The 21,304-nt window shown below is 44.1% G+C and overlaps 1 protein-coding gene across 1 annotated transcript in view; it reads right to left on the bottom strand.

Annotated features, from left to right (window-relative positions):
* LOC144487985 (scavenger receptor cysteine-rich type 1 protein M130-like) overlaps positions 1-3,104 on the bottom strand; it is a 37,257-nt gene extending 34,153 nt beyond the window's left edge. The window contains exon 1 of the mRNA XM_078206017.1: positions 3,065-3,104. Coding sequence (XP_078062143.1) covers positions 3,065-3,104 — 40 coding nt within the window. The remainder of the gene's footprint in view (positions 1-3,064) is intronic.
* Between the last annotated feature and the right edge of the window lie 18,200 nt (positions 3,105-21,304).

Raw genomic sequence — 21,304 nt, 5'->3', positions numbered from 1 at the left:
TCCGCCAAGGCAGCTGCTCAAGAAGAATCTTGGTCGCTGTGGGCCCGGAATTTATTCTGTATTCCAAGGAGAGCTGACGGGGAACGGGACGAGCAGGGTGACAGTGCTCTTAATCACCTTGATTGGCACTGATTGATAGAAAACCGTTCTCAGAGTCCCAGGAATGCTTGGGCCCGGAGTGAATGCTGAAATGCACCTGTCTCTGGCAGTCAATAAGAAAGGCTGGTGTGTGACCTTCTTGTCTGCACGTCAATGTTGCTGAGATAGAAAGCATAGCCCTTTTGTCAGAGACAGTCGTGTGAGTGAAGAGAACCCTACAACCTCTGCACTGAAGGGAACCACCTCAATTGTCACTATGCATGAACATAACAGCAGTCCCTCAACTGGGATGACACACCTTCCGGAAATGCCCGGACGAGCCTCTCTTCTTGTGATTGCTAAAGGGCAGGGGCGCTGTTTACTGACCAGAAATGCACTGAGATTCTCGGCCAGTCTCTGGATGTAATGATCTGGATTGGAAATGATAGAATCAGATAATGTGTAAATAAAGGGCAATTACCTCGACGTTGACTGTTTCCGGGTCCGCCTGTAATGAAATGCTGAGAGTTGGAGTTTGCCCAGGCTCGGAATGAGTGAAGGTTTCATTTAAATACACCAAATGGCTGTGGAAAAAAAATCCCTTCACTTTGCAGAAGTGGCATCTGTGATTTCATTAGATTCGCATGAAACAATATATACAATTCCTGCAGAAATCCAACATTGGTAATGTGATAGAAGAAGGCGAATTGTTTTCACAGATACACACTGATAACTTGGTACAGTCTCTCTTTGTCGTGTCTGTGGTTGGGTCTCTTGTTTGAACAGTGCAAATGCGGTTGCGTTTGGGCTTTTCATTTTGGAAGAGTCGACTGAAACACCATAGTGTTGCCATCCCTGCAGAGAATAATGACATTTAAAAGACGATATTACAGTTTTTAATTCTGAATACCATTGACCAATTATCCCTGATGGTAGTCAATGACCGAAAAAGAACATATTTTTGCTGTAATACGATATTAGAATCTACAGCGAGTAACATTTAATTATATTCGGGATAATGTTCAGAATGTTAACAGTTCTGGGAGGATTCTTCAATATATTTGACTTTTCATATTCTCCTTCGCTAATACTTGCAGCCCATGACCATTTAGATAAATAGCTTGATTTGCTGCTTGATTGCTAATCAATTCAAATTTCAGTTGGCCTTATTGCGGCTGCTGATACTCAAAGACTCACGGGCGACACGGTAGCACACTGGTTAGCACTGCTGTTTCACAGCTCCAGGGACCTGGGTTCGATTCCCGGCTTGGATCAAAGTCTGTGTGGAGTTTGCACACTCTCCTCGTCTCTGCGTGGATTTGGTCCGGGTTTGCATGTGCTCGTCTCTGCGTGGATTTGGTCCGGGTTTCCTCCCACAGTCCAAAGATGTGCGGGTGAGGTTGATTGGCCATGCTTAAAAAAAATGGCCCTAGTGTCCTGAGTTGCGTAGGTTAGAGGGATTAGCGGGCGGGATATGGGGATAGGGCCTGGGTGGGATTGCGGTCGGTACAGACTCGATGGCCGAATGGCCTCTTTCTGCACTGTATGGTTTCTATGGTTCTAATTCGCTCACTGGCATTCTCTGCTCTCATTAACCTACAGCGACTCTGAAACATCAATGCTTCCTGTTATTTGGAACTAAGAGTATTTGTCAACTAAAATCAATAGGTGTCAGTAAAAGTGGTGCTGGAACTGATTATAATCGCCAACAAAATACAATGAAAAAGAAGAATATTTAAGGCTGATGTAAAATGTTGGAAATTATGTTTATTAAAACAGGACATTTCTGAAAAGAGAAGGATAGATTCGGACAATTCAGAAGTTAGCTCTGTTGTGATCTTTTGATTAGAGCACATGGTTACTGTGTTGTTTTACATTCATGTTTTTCAATTCGGATTCGAGCAGCTCCCTGTTAAATATTGTTTTGCTGGATGTCCTGAGAACGTTACTTTTAACCATACATTTGAGACAATGTTAAAATACTGGCCAAAAGGAACACACACTATACAAATATGACCAGTTGTACGAATCACATAACTTTCAATAATTATGTATTCAAATAATCAGCTCTTGACTGAATAAATATTTTCCTGGTTGTAAAATCAGAAAACTCTGATCACTATAACTGTAACCATGAATTCCGTTTTACTGCACGACATAATGTAAATACCTAACAAGTGAGCAGAGACTAATGAACATAAGAAATATGAGCAGGAGTAAGGCACAGATCTAATTCATGCTGCGGATATAATTGAAATCAATGATAATGTCATTCCTAACCTATTCCGTCAACTTTAGGCTAGCAAACAAGTTTATCTCCAGAGATTGTGAAATTTTGATAAGACATACAGAAAAGATATTGGCCATTATGTAAGGTGATACAGAAAAAAACGTATGGCCAAAGTGATATGGGCCATTAACAAAGAGTCTGTGAAGACGATTAATTATCGGAAAGAACTGAACATAAAAATATATGAAATAAAAGATGCCATTGAATGATATAGTTCAGAATGTTGGAGGCCATCAATAACCAGACATAATTGTTCATGCAATCCATGTACGTGAAATCAGTGGTATTATTTTGAATGTTCTCGCTGCTATGTCAGTCTTAATATTTAATAGCAAGAAAGCTATTTTTTCCTTCCTCCCCTGAATACATATCTGCAGCATACTTTTTCTGAATATTCTAAATTCAGTGCAAGTGATTTTAAATTAATAACTTTAATTCCCTGCGCCACACGAAAATTCTAGTTTGAAATCCCATTGACAGAATGGTTGGTGTGGGAGGAGTCGGCACAGCTGCAGTTTTCCCCCTGGATTCTGATTTAGAACTCGCAATATTCTGACACTGAGCTCTCTCTCTCTCTTCCTATCTGTCTGGAAATCGCAAGAGGATAAATCCCCCTCCAGGCTGACGGCAAGGAAAATGGGAAATAAAATCGCCTATTTCAAACGGTAGAGCTGAAAGTCAAATAACACTACATACGTATTAAGTTGTGAATTTTCCTCGACACAAACTGTTCCATATTCGCTACAGATGATCATTCATCGGAATTAAATGCGCACTTTTCATGTTCATTGATTTTGATCAGCTGTCGATTGGTAAAAACGATTCATGGTGCAACATGCATTTCAGACAAACGCAGGAGTAAACTGCCAAGTACATGCTACATTCCGTGTCCATTCACTCCGCCGCTTGCTGAGTGGAATCAGTATTTTAAATGGGCATATTTGACAAAAATGAATGATTTCTTTCCTTCTGCCATGAGGTGAAGAGTGAAATTGTTTACTTTAATGGCAAAACTCATGCTTAAAACAAATCTTGGAAAATTCTATTCGAAATTTCAACAGCAGCAAGAGAGATAATTTACCTAATTTTGTCATAGGCAATACTTTTGCATTATATAATTCATTGGAACTGATTAAGCAACATTCTAATTTTGCAAATGTGAATATTAGATTTTAACATTTTACGGACTGCAGCCCATTTTTGCTGCCACTACGACTCTTTCAGATGCATAATAGACAGGAACTGCAAACCCGAACACATCGTGCAGGAAGCAAAGTTGTTAAAATGTGGAGTGTGGAGGGAAAGTTAACTCCCTGAATGCAGAACATCAACCAAACCAGCACATGCTACCGACTGAACTCACGCGGGTATTTTTCCCATCTATTTCTCAATAAAATAAGTTTCTGAACCCGTGCAAAATAATCTATGGAATTCCCTTCCCCACATGAAGCGTAGTTTTTTGATCCAGTTAGTTAATATTCCATGATGTACAATTCGTGAAAAGCATAAATGTTGTGACAGCGATATCCCGTCAGTTAAACAGTATATTTTTAAATTATTGGTTGAGTAATAAATGCCACCAAACACGATCTGACAATAGTGAGCAAGGAAACTGAGCAATCTGCATTGGAACTCAAACAAACAGACTCGCCCTCGGAAGGAAGCCTATAATACTGTGCAAATACAGCATATTCATCAAAGCATTTTTACAAATGTGCAATTCAAAGTACATGCAATCATGAATATATGTACTGGACATATCAGTTAGGTATGTAACAATTGGATCGTCACACATATTTCTGTCACAGAGATTTCTGAACAGACACCACCACTGTGTGTCAAAATTCATAGAAATAAAATATATGCCGAGAGCCCACACTAAGTGCATTATCTCTTACTCCACAGCACATTACATTCTGCGTAATAAAATGACGCTCCAATTCTATAACATTTGGTTCACAGTAAGTGGGGAGGATCAGTATTTTAGTCTGTTGTGCCTGGAAAAGAACTGCAGAGTTCAAAGTCACATAATCAATGGGGTTGGACTGGGTGTCAAATCTAAGACTGACACAATTCAACAGAGAGCATAACACATATTTGTATCGATGGAAAGTAACTATTGAAAGCTGCCAGTAAAAGGGAAACGGTGAAAGTTGGCTCATTGTTGGCACTCTCAGTTTAATATCATTGTATCAGTCTGTTTTCAAAGTCTCGTTCTACAGACTTGAGCACAATTTCTCGAGAGATATCTCAGTTCAGATCGGAGTGTGTGCTGCATTGTCTGAGGTCCCCGCTTCTGGACAAGACCTTAACGCAAATGTCCCATTGTCCGTTCATAAGGAGCACTCGAACAAGGCAGGGGAATAACCCGGCTGGACTGTTTAATATCTGCCGCTCAAATATCATCGCAAAAGTGGTCTCAGGTGGCCGTTATCAAACTGTTGCACGGAGCAGCACATATAGTTTAAACTGACTTCAACTTTTCCTACAGTACAATAGTTGATACAGGGATTTTAAATGTATCTCATTGAAGTTAAGCTGGTGAAATTCCGCCACGAAATAAATGGCATGAAATTTAATGGTGTTTTTTTTTTCTCGATCGGGCGCGGATGATTACCTTTCAAAATTTGATAGAACTACGAAAGGTACACTCCAAAATTTGTTTTATTAAAACAAATGAGTTAAAATACTTCAGTTTCCAAATTAAGCGATCATGCAAAAAGACAAATTTGAATGAGATCGAACATTTTTTTCTGTAAATTGAACCCAGGCACCACAACAGCCTGTTCAAAAGTGTTCAACTGTATTTCTCACAAGATTCAGCTTAAATAATTAGATTGTCAGTTTCAGCCATTGAGCTGTGCTGGGGAGGCGGGTGTCCCACACCCCGCAGTTACATTCTCACACAGCAGAGTATACTCTAATGTAACAACAGTGAGCTCTTATCCTAGCAGATTATGTATAACTGAAACGGTTATCATCCGAATTTGAGGCCTGTCTGGTAAACTAGCGCAGGGGCCCATCACACGGAATCAGCCGTGCTAATTGTATTTGATTCGACTTACAATCTGATTTTGACAAACTCTGAGTAATAAGAAAAAGAAGCTTTAATTTAATCAGAGTCAAAACATTGTAAACTCTCGTCCTGCCTTCTGTTAAGCACTCTTACCTTTGTGTCAGTCTATCTTCTGTTTAAGTCTCATTGTAGAGACTTGAGTATAGAGTCTCAGCTGATCTCCCAGTTCAGTGCTGAGGATGTTGTCCGAGATTTTCCCTTTCTATTTAGACATTAATGCGTTTTCTTGAACGTCTGCTCAAGTGGATAATTCAGACAAGGCAATGGTGTTCCCCCTTGCTTTTATGGCAACAACATATCACTCAAAACACTTACAAAACACCTTTAATTGGAAATTGCCACAGAATTGTCCGTAGCAATAGTCTGGATTTAAGTAGACAGCAGCGTTTCCTACAGTGGAATACGTGTTGTGGACATTTTAAATGTATCTCATTGGCATTTTAGTATTTCACTTTCCCTGAAAACGTGAATGGAGTGATCTGAAAGAGGATTTTTTTGGCATGAAATAAGGCTGAATTTTTATTGAAGTGTGACAGAAATTAAACATGAAGCAATCATTCAAAAATATACAACACAATATAAATTTGAGACCATAAGGCATTGAAAAATTTGAATTAATGAGCACATAATACTGTAAATTGAAACTTGGCCCCAGAACACGCTGTTCAAGAGGAATCAGATTCTATTTCTGGGAGATACAGGGTAAATAATCAAACTAGAATGTTAACTTCATTGTCTGTGCTGTGCTGAAACTGTGGATTGATTGTGATCGACAAATAAGTCATGATACCGAATACAACTTTCCACAATTTCTTTAAAATATAAGAAAACATCTTTCACTTTCCAAAATAAAGTAATACGTTCCATAGCAAAAAACTGATTAAACAAAATAATGGTGCTCATATCTGAGAAAAGAACAGCGTTACAGTAGATAGAACATAGAACATAGAAAGCCACAGCACAAACAGGCCCTTCGGCCCACAAGTTGCGCTGATCATATCCCTACCTCTAGGCCTATCTATAGCCCTCAATCCCATTAAATCCTATGTACTCATCCAGAAGTCCCTTAAAAGACCCCAACGAGTTTGCCTCCACCACCACCGACGTCAGCCGATTCCACTCACCCACCACCCTCTGAGTGAAAAACTTACCCCTGACATCTCCTCTGTACCTACCCCCCAGCACCTTAAACCTGTGTCCTCTCGTAGCAACCATTTCAGCCCTTGGAAATAGCCTCTGAGAGTCTACCCTATCCAGACCTCTCAACATCTTGTAAACCTCTATCAGGTCACCTCTCATCCTTCGTCTCTCCATGGAGAAGAGACCAAGCTCCCTCAACCTATCCTCATAAGGCATGCCCCCCAATTCAGGCAACATCCTTGTAAATCTCCTCTGCACCCTTTCAATGGCTTCAACATCTTTCCTGTAATGAGGTGACCAGAACTGCGCGCAGTACTCCAAGTGGGGTCTAACCAGGGTCCTATAAAGCTGCAGCATTATCTCCCGACTCCTAAACTCAATCCCTCGATTAATGAAGGCTAGTACGCCGTATGCCTTCTTGACCGCATCCTCCACCTGCGAGGCCGATTTAAGAGTCCTATGGACCCGGACCCCAAGGTCCTTCTGATCCTCTACACTGCTAAGAATGGTACCCTTCATATTATACTGCTGCTTCATCCCATTGGATCTGCCAAAATGGATCACTACACACTTATCCGGGTTGAAGTCCATCTGCCACTTCTCCGCCCAGTCTTGCATTCTATCGATGTCTCGCTGCAACTTCTGACATCCCTCCAAACTATCCACAACACCACCTACCTTGGTGTCGTTAGCAAACTTACCAACCCATCCCTTCACTTCCTCATCCAGGTCATTTATGAAAATGACAAACAGCAAGGGTCCCAGAACAGATCCCTGGGGCACTCCACTGGTCACTGACCTCCATGCAGAGAAAGACCCCAACACAGCCACTCTCTGCCTTCTGCAGGCAAGCCAGTTCTGGATCCACAAGGCAACAGCCCCTTGAATCCCATGCCCTCTCACTTTCTCAAGAAGTCTTGCATGGGGGACCTTATCGAACGCCTTGCTGAAGTCCATATAGACCACATCCACTGCTCTTCCTTCGTCAATGTGTTTGGTCACATTTTCAAAGAACTCAACCAGGCTCGTAAGGCACGACCTGCCCTTGACAAAGCCGTGCTGACTACTTTTGATCATACTAAACTTCTCCAGATGATCATAAATCCTGTCTCTCAGGATCCTCTCCATCAACTTAGCAACCACTGAGGTTAGACTCACCGGTCGGTAATTTCCCGGGCTGTCCCTGTTCCCTTTCTTGAATATAGGGACCACATCTGCAATCCTCCAATCCTCCGGAACCTCTCCCGTCTCCATCGACGATGCAAAGATCATCGCCAAAGGCTCCGCAATCTCCTCCCTCGCCTCCCACAGTAACCTGGGGTACATCCCATCCGGTCCCGGCGACTTACCAACCTTGATGCCATTCAATAGTTCCAACACATCCTCTTTCTTTATGTCCACATGCTCGATCCTTTCTGTCCACCGCAAACCAGCAGTACAACCACCCAGATCCCTTTCCACCGTGAATACCGAGGTAAAGTATTCATTAAGCACCTCCGCCATTTCTAACGGTTCCGCACAAACTTTTCCCCCTTCACCTTTTAAGGGTCCTATGCCTTCACATCTCATCCTTTTACTCTTGACATATTTGTAGAAAGCCTTGGGATTCTCCTTAATCTTACCCGCCAAGGTCTTCTCGTGACCCCTTCTCGCTCTCCTAATTTCCTTCTTAAGCTCCTTCCTACATCCCGTATACTCCTCTAAATCCTTAACACCTCCTAGCTCTCTGAACCTTCTGTACGCCTCTCTTTTCTTATTCACCAGGTTCATCACAACCTTCGTGCACCACGGTTCCCGTACCCTACCAACAACCCCCTGTCTCATCGGAACGTTGTCATGCAGAGCTCCAGACAAACATTCCTTGAAAATCCTCCACTTTCCTTCGGTACTTTTCCCCAAGAATGCCTCCTTCCAATTTACCCGTCTAATTTCCTCCCTGATGACACTGTATTTCCCTTTACTCCAGAGAAACACTTTCCTAGCCTGCCTGATCCTATCTCTTTCCAATGCTATCGTGAAGGAGATAGAATTATGATCGCTATCCCCAAGATGCTCACCCACCGAGAGATCCTCCACCTGTCCAGGTTCATTAGCCAGCACCAGATCAAGTACAGCCTCTCCTCTAGTAGGCTTATCCACATACTGTGTCAGGAAACTCTCCTGGACACACCTAACACACTCCTCTCCATCCAAACCCCTAGCCCTAGGGATATTCCAATCTATGTTTGGGAAATTAAAATCTCCCATCACGACAACTCTGTTATTCCTACATCTCTCCAGGATCTGTTTCCCCATCTGCTCCTCAACATCTCTGTTACTATTGGGCGGCCTATAGAAAACACCCAGCAAAGTTACCGACCCCTTCCTGTTCCTAACCTCCACCCACAGAGACTCCGTAGTCAATCCCTCCACGGCGTCCACCTTCTCTACAGCCGTGACACTATCCCTGATCAACAGTGCCAATCCCCCCCCTCTCTTGACTCCCTCCCTGTCCTTCCTGAAACATCTAAAACCCGGCACCTGAAGCACCCAGTCCTGTCCCTGAGACATCCAAGTCTCCGTAATGGCCACCACATCACAATTCGAAGCAGCAATCCACGCTCTAAGCTCATCCACTTTATTCACTACACTCCTGGCATTAAAATAGACACATCTCAGACCTTCATCCTGAGCACTTCCCTTCTCCATCACTCGTCTAACCTCCCTCTTACCCTGTCTACATTCCTTATCTATTTGCGAGCTAACCTCCTCGCTCTCAGTCCCCTCATTTCGATTCCCTCCCCCCAACCTTTCTAGTTTAAAGTCTCTCCAGTAGCCTTAGCCAACCTTCCCGCCAGGATATTGGTCCCCCTGGGATTCAAGTGCCACCCGTCTTTTTTAAACAGGTCACACCTGCCCCTAAAGAGGTCCCAATGATCCAAGTACCCAAATCCTTGTCCCTTGCTCCAGTCCCTCAGCCACGCATTCATTCTCCACCGATTCCTGTTCTCACTCTCTCGCGGCACAGGCAGCAATCCCGAGATTACTACCTTTGCATTCCTCTTTCTCAGCTGTCTACCTAACTCCCTATATTCTCTTTTCATGACCCCTTCCCTCTCCCTACCTATGTCAGCAGTACCTATATGCATCACGACCTTCGGCTCCTCTCCCTCCCCCTTCAGGATTTCTGGGACTCGACCAGAGACATCCCGGACCCCTGCACCAGGGAGGCAAACCACCATCCGAGAGTCCCGTCTGTGTCCGCAAAAACGCCTATCTGACCCCCTCACCGTAGAGTCCCCAATTAGCACTACCCTCCTTTCCTTACCCTTTTGCACTACTGGGCCAGTTCTCCATATTCCATATTCTCCATATTCCATATTCTTCATATTCCAATTTTGGAGCAGAATCTGAGAACAAGAGACTGCAATGTTAATCGTTGATCAGAATCTGAACAATAGACTGTAATGTTCCAATACTGGATCAGAATCTGAGAACAATGGACCGGAATGTTCCAATACTGGGTCAGAATCTGACAACAATAGACTGCAATGTTCCAATACTGGGCCAGAATCGGAGAATATTAGACTGTAATGTTCCAATACTGGTCCAAAGTCTGGGAACAATGGAAAGGGATTATCCAATAATGGATGAGAATCTGAGAACAACATCCTGTAGTGTTCCAATAATGGATGACAATGTGGGAACAATGGACCGGGATGCTCCAATAATGAATCAGATTATGAGAAAAATAGACTGCAATTTTCCAATAATGGATCAGAATCCGAGAACAATAGTCCATCATGTTCCAATAATGGACGGCAATGTCGGAAAAATTGACCGGGATGTTCTAATAACGGATCAGATTCTGAGAACAATCAACTGCAATGTTCCAATAATGGATCAGAATCTGAGAACAATAGACTGAAATGTTCCAACACTGGAACAAAATCTGAGAACAGTACACTGTAATGTTCGAATACTGGATCAGAATCTGAGATCAATAGTCTGCAAAGTTCCAATAATGGATCAGAATATGAGAACAAGAGAGGGCAATATTCCAATACTGGATTGGAAGGTGGGAACAATGTACCGGGATTTTCCAATACTGGACCACAATCAGAGAAAAACGGACTGCATAGAACCATAGAAAATTACAGCTCAGAAACAGGCCTTTTGGCCCTTCTTGTCTGTGCCGAACCATTTTATGCCTAGTCCCACTGACCTGCACTTGGACCATATCCCTCCACACCCCTCTCATCCATGAACCCGCCAAGTTTTTCTTAAATGTTAAAAGTGACCCCGCATTTACCACTTTATCCGGCAGCTCATTCCACACTCCCACCACTCTCTGCGTGAAGAAGCCCCCCCTAATATTCCCTTTAAACTTTTCTCCTTTCACCCTTAACCCATGCCCTCTGGTTTTTTTCTCCCCTAGCCTCAGCGGAAAAAGCCTGCTTGCATTCACTCTATCTATACCCAGCAAAATCTTGTACACCTCTATCAAATCTCCCCTCCATCTTCTACACTCCAGGGAATAAAGTCCCAACCTATTCAATCTCTCTCTGTAACTCAGCTTCTCAAGTCCCGGCAACATCCTTGTGAACCTTCTCTGCACTCTTGCAATCTTATTTACATCCTTCCTGTAACTAGGTGACCAAAACTGTGCACAATACTCCAAATTCGGCCTCACCAATGCCTTATATAACCTTACCGTACCACTCCAACTTTTATACTCGATACTCCGATTTATAAAGGCCAATGTACCAAAGGCACTCTTTACGACCCGATCCACCTGTGACGTCACTTTTAGGGAATTCTGTACCTGTATTCCCAGATCCCTCTGTTCAACTGCACTCTTCAGAGCCCTACCATTTACCCTGTACGTTCGTCTTTCGTTTGTCCTTCCAAAGTGCAATATCTCACACTTGTCTGCGTTAAATTCCATTTGCCATTTTTCAGCCCATTTTTCTAGTTGGTCCAAATCCCTCTGCAAGCTTTGAAAACCTTCCTCACTGTCCACTACACCTCCAATCTTTGTATCATCAGCAAACCTGCTGATCCAATTGACCACATTATCATCCAGATCATTGATATAGATGACAAACAACAATGGACCCAACACCGATCCCTTCGGCACATCACTAGTCACAGGCCTCCACTCAGAGAAGCAATCCTCCACAACCACTCTCTGGCTTATTCCATTGATGTGGAGATGCCGGCGTTGGACTGGGGTAAACACAGTTAGAAGGTTTACTGTGTTTATCCCAGTCCAACGCCGGCATCTCCACATCATGACTACCATAGACACCGCAAACTGCCAGCTCCAAGTGGAGAGGATCTCCAAGAAGATCGCGCATATCGACACAGACATCAAGTTTCTACAAAGATGCAAGAAAACAGACAAAATACCGAAAGGACTACGGATCACGAACCCACTCAGGTCAACCTATAACACAGACGACACTGAGAGACTTTGCTGTCGCACCTCTCTCACCCTCCTCAACCACCTCATACACCAACTCTACAGCAAACGCCGTAGACTGGAAACCAAGATAGAGTCCATATTCTCAACTTGCACTCAGGATGCAGACCAGCTGCGAAACTCTGCCAAGCAGACGAGACAAAGGAACTACACCATCTACATGCACACCAAGAACAGAAAACTTGAGAAACTCGGCATCACCACCAGCAGCAACCAAGCCTCCCCCGGTACCACAGTAGAAAACAGCACCACTGCAGGGAAGTCCATTGTCAACTTATCGGACCACACACTTCAACCAGATGAAATCGAAGTTCTCAGCCGAGGGCTTAATTTTTGCCCCACCACCAAAATAGACCCCATCATTCTCGCAGCAGACATAGAGGAATTCATCAGGCGAATGAGGCTGAGGGAGTTCTTCCACAAACCCCAAGAGGCCAACAACGAACACAATGGGACAGCCAATGAACCGGAACAGCCGACAGAGAGATCCGCAGTGCATCCGAAGAGGAAAGAGTCGAATTGGACTCCTCCGGAAGGCCGCTGCCCTCGACTTGACATGTATGCCCAAGCCGTCAGGATGTGCGTCAACACCAAATTCATCAGCCGCACTCACAAGACAGCCCCGAACATCACCCAAGCACAACGTAACGCCATCCACGCTCTCAAGACCAACCACAACATTGTCATCAAACCAGCAGACAAAGGAGGAGCCATCGTCATACTGAACAGAACGGATTACTGCAAAGAAGTGTACCGACAACTAAACAACGAGGAACACTACAGACAGTTACTGACAGATCCGACCAAAGAACACACCCGTCAACTCAACACTGTGATCAAGACCTTTGATCCGGACCTTCAGAACACCCTCCGTGCTCTCATAGAACATAGAAAGCCACAGCACAAACAGGCCCTTCGGCCCACAAGTTGCGCCGATCACATCCCCACCTCTAGGCCTATCTATAGCCCTCAATCCCATTAAATCCCATGTACTCATCCAGAAGTCTCTTAAAAGACCCCAACGAGTTTGCCTCCACCACCACCGACGTCAGCCGATTCCACTCACCCACCACCCTCTGAGTGAGAAACTTACCCCTGACATCTCCTCTGTACCTACCCCCCAGCACCTTAAACCTGTGTCCTGTCGTAGCAACCATTTCAGCCCTTGGAAATAGCCTCTGAGAGTCTACCCTATCCAGACCTCTCAACATCTTGTAAACCTCTATCAGGTCACCACTCATCCTTCGTCTCTCCAGGGAGAAGAGACCAAGCTCCCTCAACCTATCCTCATAAGGCATGCCCCCCAATCCAGGCAACATCCTTGTAAATCTCCTCTGCACCCTTTCAATGGCTTCAACATCTTTCCTGTAATGAGGTGACCAGAACTGCGCGCAGTACTCCAAGTGGGGTCTAACCAGGGTCCTATAAAGCTGCAGCATTATCTCCCGACTCCTAAACTCAATCCCTTGATTAATGAAGGCCAGTACGCCGTACGCCTTCTTGACCGCATCCTCCACCTGCGAGGCCGATTTAAGAGTCCTATGGACCCGGACCCCAAGGTCCTTCTGATCCTCTACACTGCTAAGAATGGTACCCTTCATATTATACTGCTGCTTCATCCCATTGGATCTGCCAAAATGGATCACCACACACTTATCCGGGTTGAAGTCCATCTGCCACTTCTCCGCCCAGTTTTGCATTCTATCTATGTCTCGCTGCAACTTCTGACATCCCTCCAAACTATCCACAACACCACCTACCTTGGTGTCGTCAGCAAACTTACCAACCCATCCCTCCACTTCCTCATCCAGGTCATTTATGAAAATGACAAACAGCAATCCCACGTACTCCCCGTGTTGGAGATCTCTACTGCCTCCCGAAGATACACAAGGCAAACACACCCGGCCGTCCCATCGTATCGGGCAATGGGAACCTGTGCGAGAACCTCTCCGGCTATGTCGAGGGCATCCTGAAACCCATTGTACAAAGAACCCCCAGCTTTTGTCGTGACACGAAGGACTTCCTACAGAAACTCGGCACACATGGAGCAGTTGAACCAGGAGCACTCCTCGTCACAATGGATGTCTCGGCACTCTACACCAGCATCCCCCATGACGATGGCATTGCTGCAACGGCCTCAGTGCTCAGCGCCAACAACTGCCAGTTTCCAGATGCAATTTTACATCTCATCCTCTTCATCCTGGACCACAATATCTTCACCTTCAACAACCAGTTCTTCATCCAGACACACGGAACAGCCATGGGGACCAAATTCGCACCTCAATATGCCAACATCTTCATGCACAGGTTCGAACAAGGCTTCTTCACCGCACGGGATCTTCAACCGATGCTAAACACTAGATACAGCGATGATATTTTCTTCCTTTGGACTCATGGTGAACAATCACTGAAACAACTCTATGATGACATCAACAAGTTCCATCCCACCATCAGACTCACCATGGACTACTCTCCGGAATCGGTTGCATTCTTGGACACACGCATCTCCATGAAGGACTTCAGCACCTCACTGTACCGCAAGCCCACGGATAACCTCACGATGCTCCACTTCTCCAGCTTCCACACTAAACACGTTAAAGAAGCCATCCCCGACGGACAAGCCCTCCGTATACACAGGATCTGCTCGGATGAGGAGGATCGCAACAGACACCTCCAGACGCTGAAAGGTACCCTCATAAGAACAGGATATGGCGCTCGACTCATTGATCAACAGTTCCATCGCGCCACAGCGAAAAACCGCACCGACCTCCTCAGAAGACAAACACGGGACACAGTGGACAGAGTACCCTTCGTTGTCCAGTACTTCCCCGGAGCGGAGAAGCTATGGCATCTCCTCCGGAGCCTTCAACATGTCATTGATGAAGACGAACATCTCGCCAAGGCCATCCCCACACCCCCACTTCTTGCCTTCAAACAATCGCACAACCACAAACAGACCATTGTCCGCAGCAAACTACCCAGCCTTCAGGAGAACAGTGACCATGACACCACACAACCCTGCCACAGCAACCTCTGCAAGACGTGCCGGATCATCGACACAGATGCCATCATCTCACGTGAGAACACCATCCACCAGGTACACGGTACATACTCTTGCAACTCGGCCAACGTTGTCTACCTGATACGCTGCAAGAAAGGATGTCCCGAGGCATGGTACATTGGGGAAACTATGCAGATGCTGCGACAACGGATGAATGAACACCGCTCGACAATCACCAGGCAAGACTGTCCTCTTCCTGTTGGGGAGCACTTCAGCGGTCACGGGCATTCAGCCTCTGATATTCGGGTCAGCGTTCTCCAGGGCGGCCTTCGCGACACACGACAGCGCAGAGTCGCTGAGCAGAAACTGATAGCCAAGTTCCGCACACACGAGGACGGCCTCAACCGGGATATTGGGTTCATGGCACACTATTTGTAACCCCCACAGAGTTTCACTGGCTGTCTTGTCTGGAGACAATACACACCTTTTTAGCCTGTCTTGATGCTCTCTCCACTCACATTGTTTTGTTTCTTAAAGACTTGATTAGTTGTAAGTATTCGCATTCCAACCATTATTCGTGTAAATTGAGTTTGTGTCTTTATATGCTCTGTTTGTGAACAGAATTCCCACTCACCTGAAGAAGGGGCTTGCAGCTCCGAAAGCTTGTGTGGCTTTTGCTACCAAATAAACCTGTTGGACTTTAACCTGGTGTTGTTAAACTTCTTACTGTGGTTATTCCATTGAGCCAGTATCTTCGCCAATTTACTACGTCCCCATGTATACCTAGCGACTGAACCTTCCTAACTAACCTCCCATGAGGAACCTTGTCAATGGCCTTGCTGCAATCCAGGTAGACAACATCCACCGCCTTCCCTTTATCCACTTTCCTGGTAACCTCCTCGAAAAACTCTAATAGATTGGTCAAACATGACCTACCACGCACAAAGCCATGTTGACTCTCCCTAATAAGTCCCTGTCTATCCAAATATTTGTAGATCCTATCCCTTATCACACGTTCCAATAACTTGCCCACCACCGACGTCAAACTTACTGGCCGATAATTTCCCGGATTTCTTTTGGAACCTTTTTTAAACAACGGAACGACATGAGCCACCCTCCAATCATCCGGCACCTCCCCCGTGAATACTGACATTTTAAATATGTCTGCCAGGGCCCCTGCAAGTTCAACACTAGCTTCCCTCAAGGTCCGTGGGAATACCCTGTCCGGTCCTGGGGATTTATCCACTCTGATTTGCCTCAAGGCAGCGAGCACCTCCTCACCTTTAATCTGTAAAGGTTCCATGACCTCCCTACCAGTTTGCCCTATTTCCGTAGACTCCATGCCCGTTTCCTCAGTAAATACGGATGCAAAGAAACCATTTAGTATCTCCCCCATCTCTTCTGGTTCCATACACAGTCGACCACTCTGGTCTTCAAGAGGACCAATTTTATCCCTCACTATCCTTTTGCTCCTAACATACCTATAGAAGCTCTTTGGATTTTCCTTCACTCTGTCTGCCAAAGCAACCTCATGTCTTCTTTTAGCCCTCCTGATTTCCCTCTTAAGTAGCTTCTTGCACTTTTTATACTCCTCGAGCATCTGATCTGTTCCTTGCTGCCTGTACATTTCATACAACTCTCTCTTCCTCTTAATCAGTGTTACAATCTCCCTCGACAACCAAGGTTCCTTATTCCTATTTACTTTGCCTTTAATCCTGACAGGAACATACAAACTCTGCACTCTCAAAATTTCTCCTTTGAAGGCCTCCCCCTTTCCATTTACATCCTTACCAGAGAACAGCCTGTGCCAATCCACACTTCCCAGATCCCTTCTCATTTCATCAAATTTGGCCTTTTTCCAGTTCAGAACTTCAACCCGAGCACCAGATCTATCCTTATCCACGATCAGGTTGAAACTAATGGCATTATGATCACTGGATCCAAAGTGTTCCCTCACACTCACATCCATCACCTGCCCTAACTCATTTCCCAATAGGAGATCCAATATTGCATCCTCTCTAGTTGGCACCTCTATATACTGATGTAGAAAATTTTCCTGAACACATTTTACAAACTCTACCCCGTCTAAACCTTTAACAGTATGCGAGTCCCAATCTATATGTGGAAAATTAAAATCCCCTACTTTCACAACTTTGTGTTTCTTGCAGTTGTCAGCTATCTCTCCGCTGATTTGCTCCTCCAATTCTCGCTGACTATTGGGTGGTCTATAATACAAGTCCATTAATGTGGTCATACCTTTCCTGTTTCTCAGCTCCACCCATAGGGCCTCTGTAGACAAGCTCCCTAATCGATCCTGCCTGAGTACCGCTGTAACATTTTTCCTGACCAACAATGCCACCCCCCCCACCTTTTATCCCTCTGCCTCTATCCCGCCTGAAACATTGGAACCCTGAAACATTGAGCTGCCAGTCCTGCCCCTCCTGTAGCCAAGTTTCACTAATGGCTATAATGTCATATTTCCACGTGTCTATCCACGCCTTCAGCTCATCCGCCTTCCCCACAATCCTCCTGGCATTGAAATAGACAAACTTCTAAAAATTATTTCCACCACACTCTACCCTTCCATTTGTGACTTGCAATGTTCCAATACTTGATCAGAATCTGAGAACAGTAGGCTGCAAAGTTCCAATAATGGATCAGAATCTGAGAACAAGAGACGGCAATGTTCCAATACTGGATTGGAATGTGGGAACAATGGACCGGGATTTTACAATACTGGACCAGAATCAGAGAACAATGGACTGCAATGTTCCAATACTGGATCAGAATCTAAGAACAATCGACTGTAATGTTCCATTATGGAACAGAATCTGGGAACAATACACTGTAATGTTCCAATACTGGATTAGAATCTGAGAACAATACTCTGTAATGTTCCATTATGGATCAGAATCTGGGAACAATAGGCTGTCATGTTCCAAAAGTGGATCAGAATCTGGGAACAATAGAAATGGATGTTCCATTAATGGATCTGAATCTTAGAACAATACACTGTAATGTTCTATACTGGATCAGAATCTAAGAACAATACAGTGTAATGTTCCATTACGGATCAGAATCTGGGAACAATAGGCTGCCATGTTCCAAAAGCGGATCAGAATCTGAAAACTATAGGCTGTAATATTCCAATACTGGATCAGAATCTGAGATCAAGAGACTGCAAAGTTTCAATACTGCATCAGACTCCGAGAACAAGAGACTGGAATGTTGCACTAAAGGATCACAATCTGAGAACAATACTCTGTAATGTTCCAATACCGGATCAGATACTGAAAACTATAGACTGTAATGTTCAAATACTGGAGTAGAATCTGGGAACAATAGAAACATAGAAACATAGAAACCCTACAGTGCAGAAGGAGGCCATTCGGCCCATCGAGTCTGCACCGACCACAATCCCACCCAGGCCCTACCCTCACATATTTACCCGCTAATCCCTCTAACCTACGCATGTCAGGGGCAATTTTAACCTGGCCAATCAACCTAACCCGCACATCTTTGGACTGTGGGAGGAAACCGGAGCACCCGGAGGAAACCCACGCAGACACGAGGAGAATGTGCAAACTCCACACAGACAGTAAACTGGGATTTTACAATACTGGCTCAGAATCTGAGAAAATTCGACTGCAATGTTCCAATACTGGGTCAGACCCTGAGACCAATAGACTGCACTGTTCCAATAAAGGATCAAAATCTGTGAACAACAGACTGCAGAGTTAGAATAATTGAACAGAATCTGAAAACAATAGACAGTAATGTTCCAATACTGGATCAGAATCTGAGAACAATGGACTACTATGTTCCAATACTGGATCAGAATTTGAGAATAACAGACTGCAATGTTCCAATCATTGATCAGAATCTGAACAATAGACTGTAATGTTCCAATACTGGATCAGAACCTGAGATCAATCAATCGACTGCACAGTTTCAATACTGGATCAGAATCTGAGAGCAATAGACTGTAATGTTCCAATAAAGGATCATAATCTGAGAACAGGAGAGTGCAATGTTAGAATAATTGAACAGAATCCGAAAACAATAGACTGCAGTGTTCAACACTGATCAGAATCTGAGAACAATAGACGGTAATGTTACAATAAAGGATCAGAATTTGAGAACAACAGACTGTAATGTTCCAATCATTGATCAGAATCTGAAAAATAGACTGTAATGTTCCAATACTGGATCAGAACCTGAGAACAATGGGGCGGGATATTACAATGATGGATCAGAATCTGAGATCAATGAACTGTAAAGTTCCAATACTGGATCAGAATGTGAGAAAAAGAGATTACAATGTTCCAATAAAGTATTAGAATTTGAGAACAACCGACTGTAATGTTCAAATCATTGATCAGAATCTGAACAATAGACTGTAATGTTCCAATACTGGAACAGAATCTGAGAACAATAGACTGTAATGTTCCAATAAAGGATCAAAATTTGAGAACAACACTGTAATGTTCCAATCATTGGTCAGAATCTGAACAATAGACTGAAATGTTCCAATACTGGATCAGAATCTGAGAACAATGGACCGGGATATTACAATGATGGATCAGAATCTGAGATCAATAGACTGTAATGTTCAAATAAAGGATCAGAATCTGAGAACAATACACTGCAATGCTCGAATAATGGATCGGACTCTGAGAACAATAGACTGTAATGTTCTAATACAGGATCAGAATTTGAGAACAATAGACTGCAATGTTTCAAAACTGGATCAGAATCTGCGAACAACAGACGGCAAGGATCCAGTACTGGTTCAGAATCTGATAACAACAGACTGCAATGTTCCAATACTGGATCAGAATCTGAGAACAATAGACTGAAATGTTGGAATAATTGCACAGAATCTGAGAATAGTAGACTGCAATGTTCCAATAATGGACCAGAATGAGGGAACAATGGTCCGGGCTGTTCCTATAATGGATCAGAATCTGAGAAAAATAGACTGCAATGTTCCAATACAGGACCAGAATCTGAGAACAATACACTGCAATGTTCCATTATGGATCAGAATCTGGGAACAATAGATTGCAATGGTCCAATACTGGATCGGCATCTGAGAACAATAGACTGTAATTTTCCAATACTGGTTCAGAATCTGAGATAAACAGACTGTCATGTTCCAATAATGGATCAGAAGCTGGAAACAATGGCCCGGGATGTTCCAATAATGGATAAGATTCTAAGAACAATAAACGGTAATGTTCCAATAAAGGATCAGAATTTGAGAACAGCAGACTGTGATGTTCCCATCGTTGATCAGAATCTGAACAATAGGCCGTAATGTTCCAATGCTCGATCAGAATCTGAGAACAATAGACTGCAAAGTTCGAATACTGGATCGGACTCTGAGAACAATAGGCTGTAATGTTCCAATCATTGATCCGAATCTGAGAATAGTAGACTTCAATGTTCCAAGACTGGATCAGAATCTGAGAACAGTGGACTGGGATATTACAATGATGGATCAGAATCTGAGATCAATAGACAGTCATGTTCCAATACTGGAGCAGAATTTGAGAACAACCGACTCCAATGTTCCAACCGTTGATCAGAATCTGAACAATAGACTGTCCTGTTCCAATACTGGATCAGAATCTGATAACAGTGTACCTGAATATTACAATGATGGATCAGACTGTAATGTTCTAATAAAGGATCAGATTCTGAGAACAATCGACTGCAATTTTTCAATACTGGATCAGATTCTGAGGGCAATAGACTGTAAAGTCGCAGACCTCCAGCCGGAAAAAAGACCCTTCGACTGCTACCCTCTGTCTCCTGTGGCCAAGATGTGAAGATGCTGGCGTTGGACTGGGGTAAAAACAGTAAGAAGTTTAACAACACCAGGTTAAAGTCCAACAGGTTTATTTGGTAGCAAAAGCCACAAACGCTTTCGGAGCCCTCACCTGAGGAAGTGGCTTGGAGCTCCGAAAGCTTGTGTGGCTTTTGCTGCCAAATAAACTGTTGGACATTAACCTGGTGTTGTTAAACTTCTTCCTGTGGCCAAGCCAGTTCTCTCCCCATCTAGCCACCTCTCCTTGGATCCCCTGAGCCTTAACCTTCTTAACTAACCTGCCATGAGGGACTTTGTCAAATGCCTTACTGAAATCCATATAGACGACATCCACAGCCCTTCCTTCGTCAACTGTTTTTGTCACTTCCTCAAAAAACCCCACCAATTTTGTAAGGCACGACCTCCCTCTTACAAATACTGGA

Source organism: Mustelus asterias, unplaced genomic scaffold (assembly GCF_964213995.1).
Source record: "Mustelus asterias unplaced genomic scaffold, sMusAst1.hap1.1 HAP1_SCAFFOLD_1182, whole genome shotgun sequence".
Classification (NCBI taxonomy): domain Eukaryota; kingdom Metazoa; phylum Chordata; class Chondrichthyes; order Carcharhiniformes; family Triakidae; genus Mustelus; species Mustelus asterias.
Note: the sequence above shows the minus strand (reverse complement) of the source record. Positions and strands in the feature narration are given on the sequence as shown.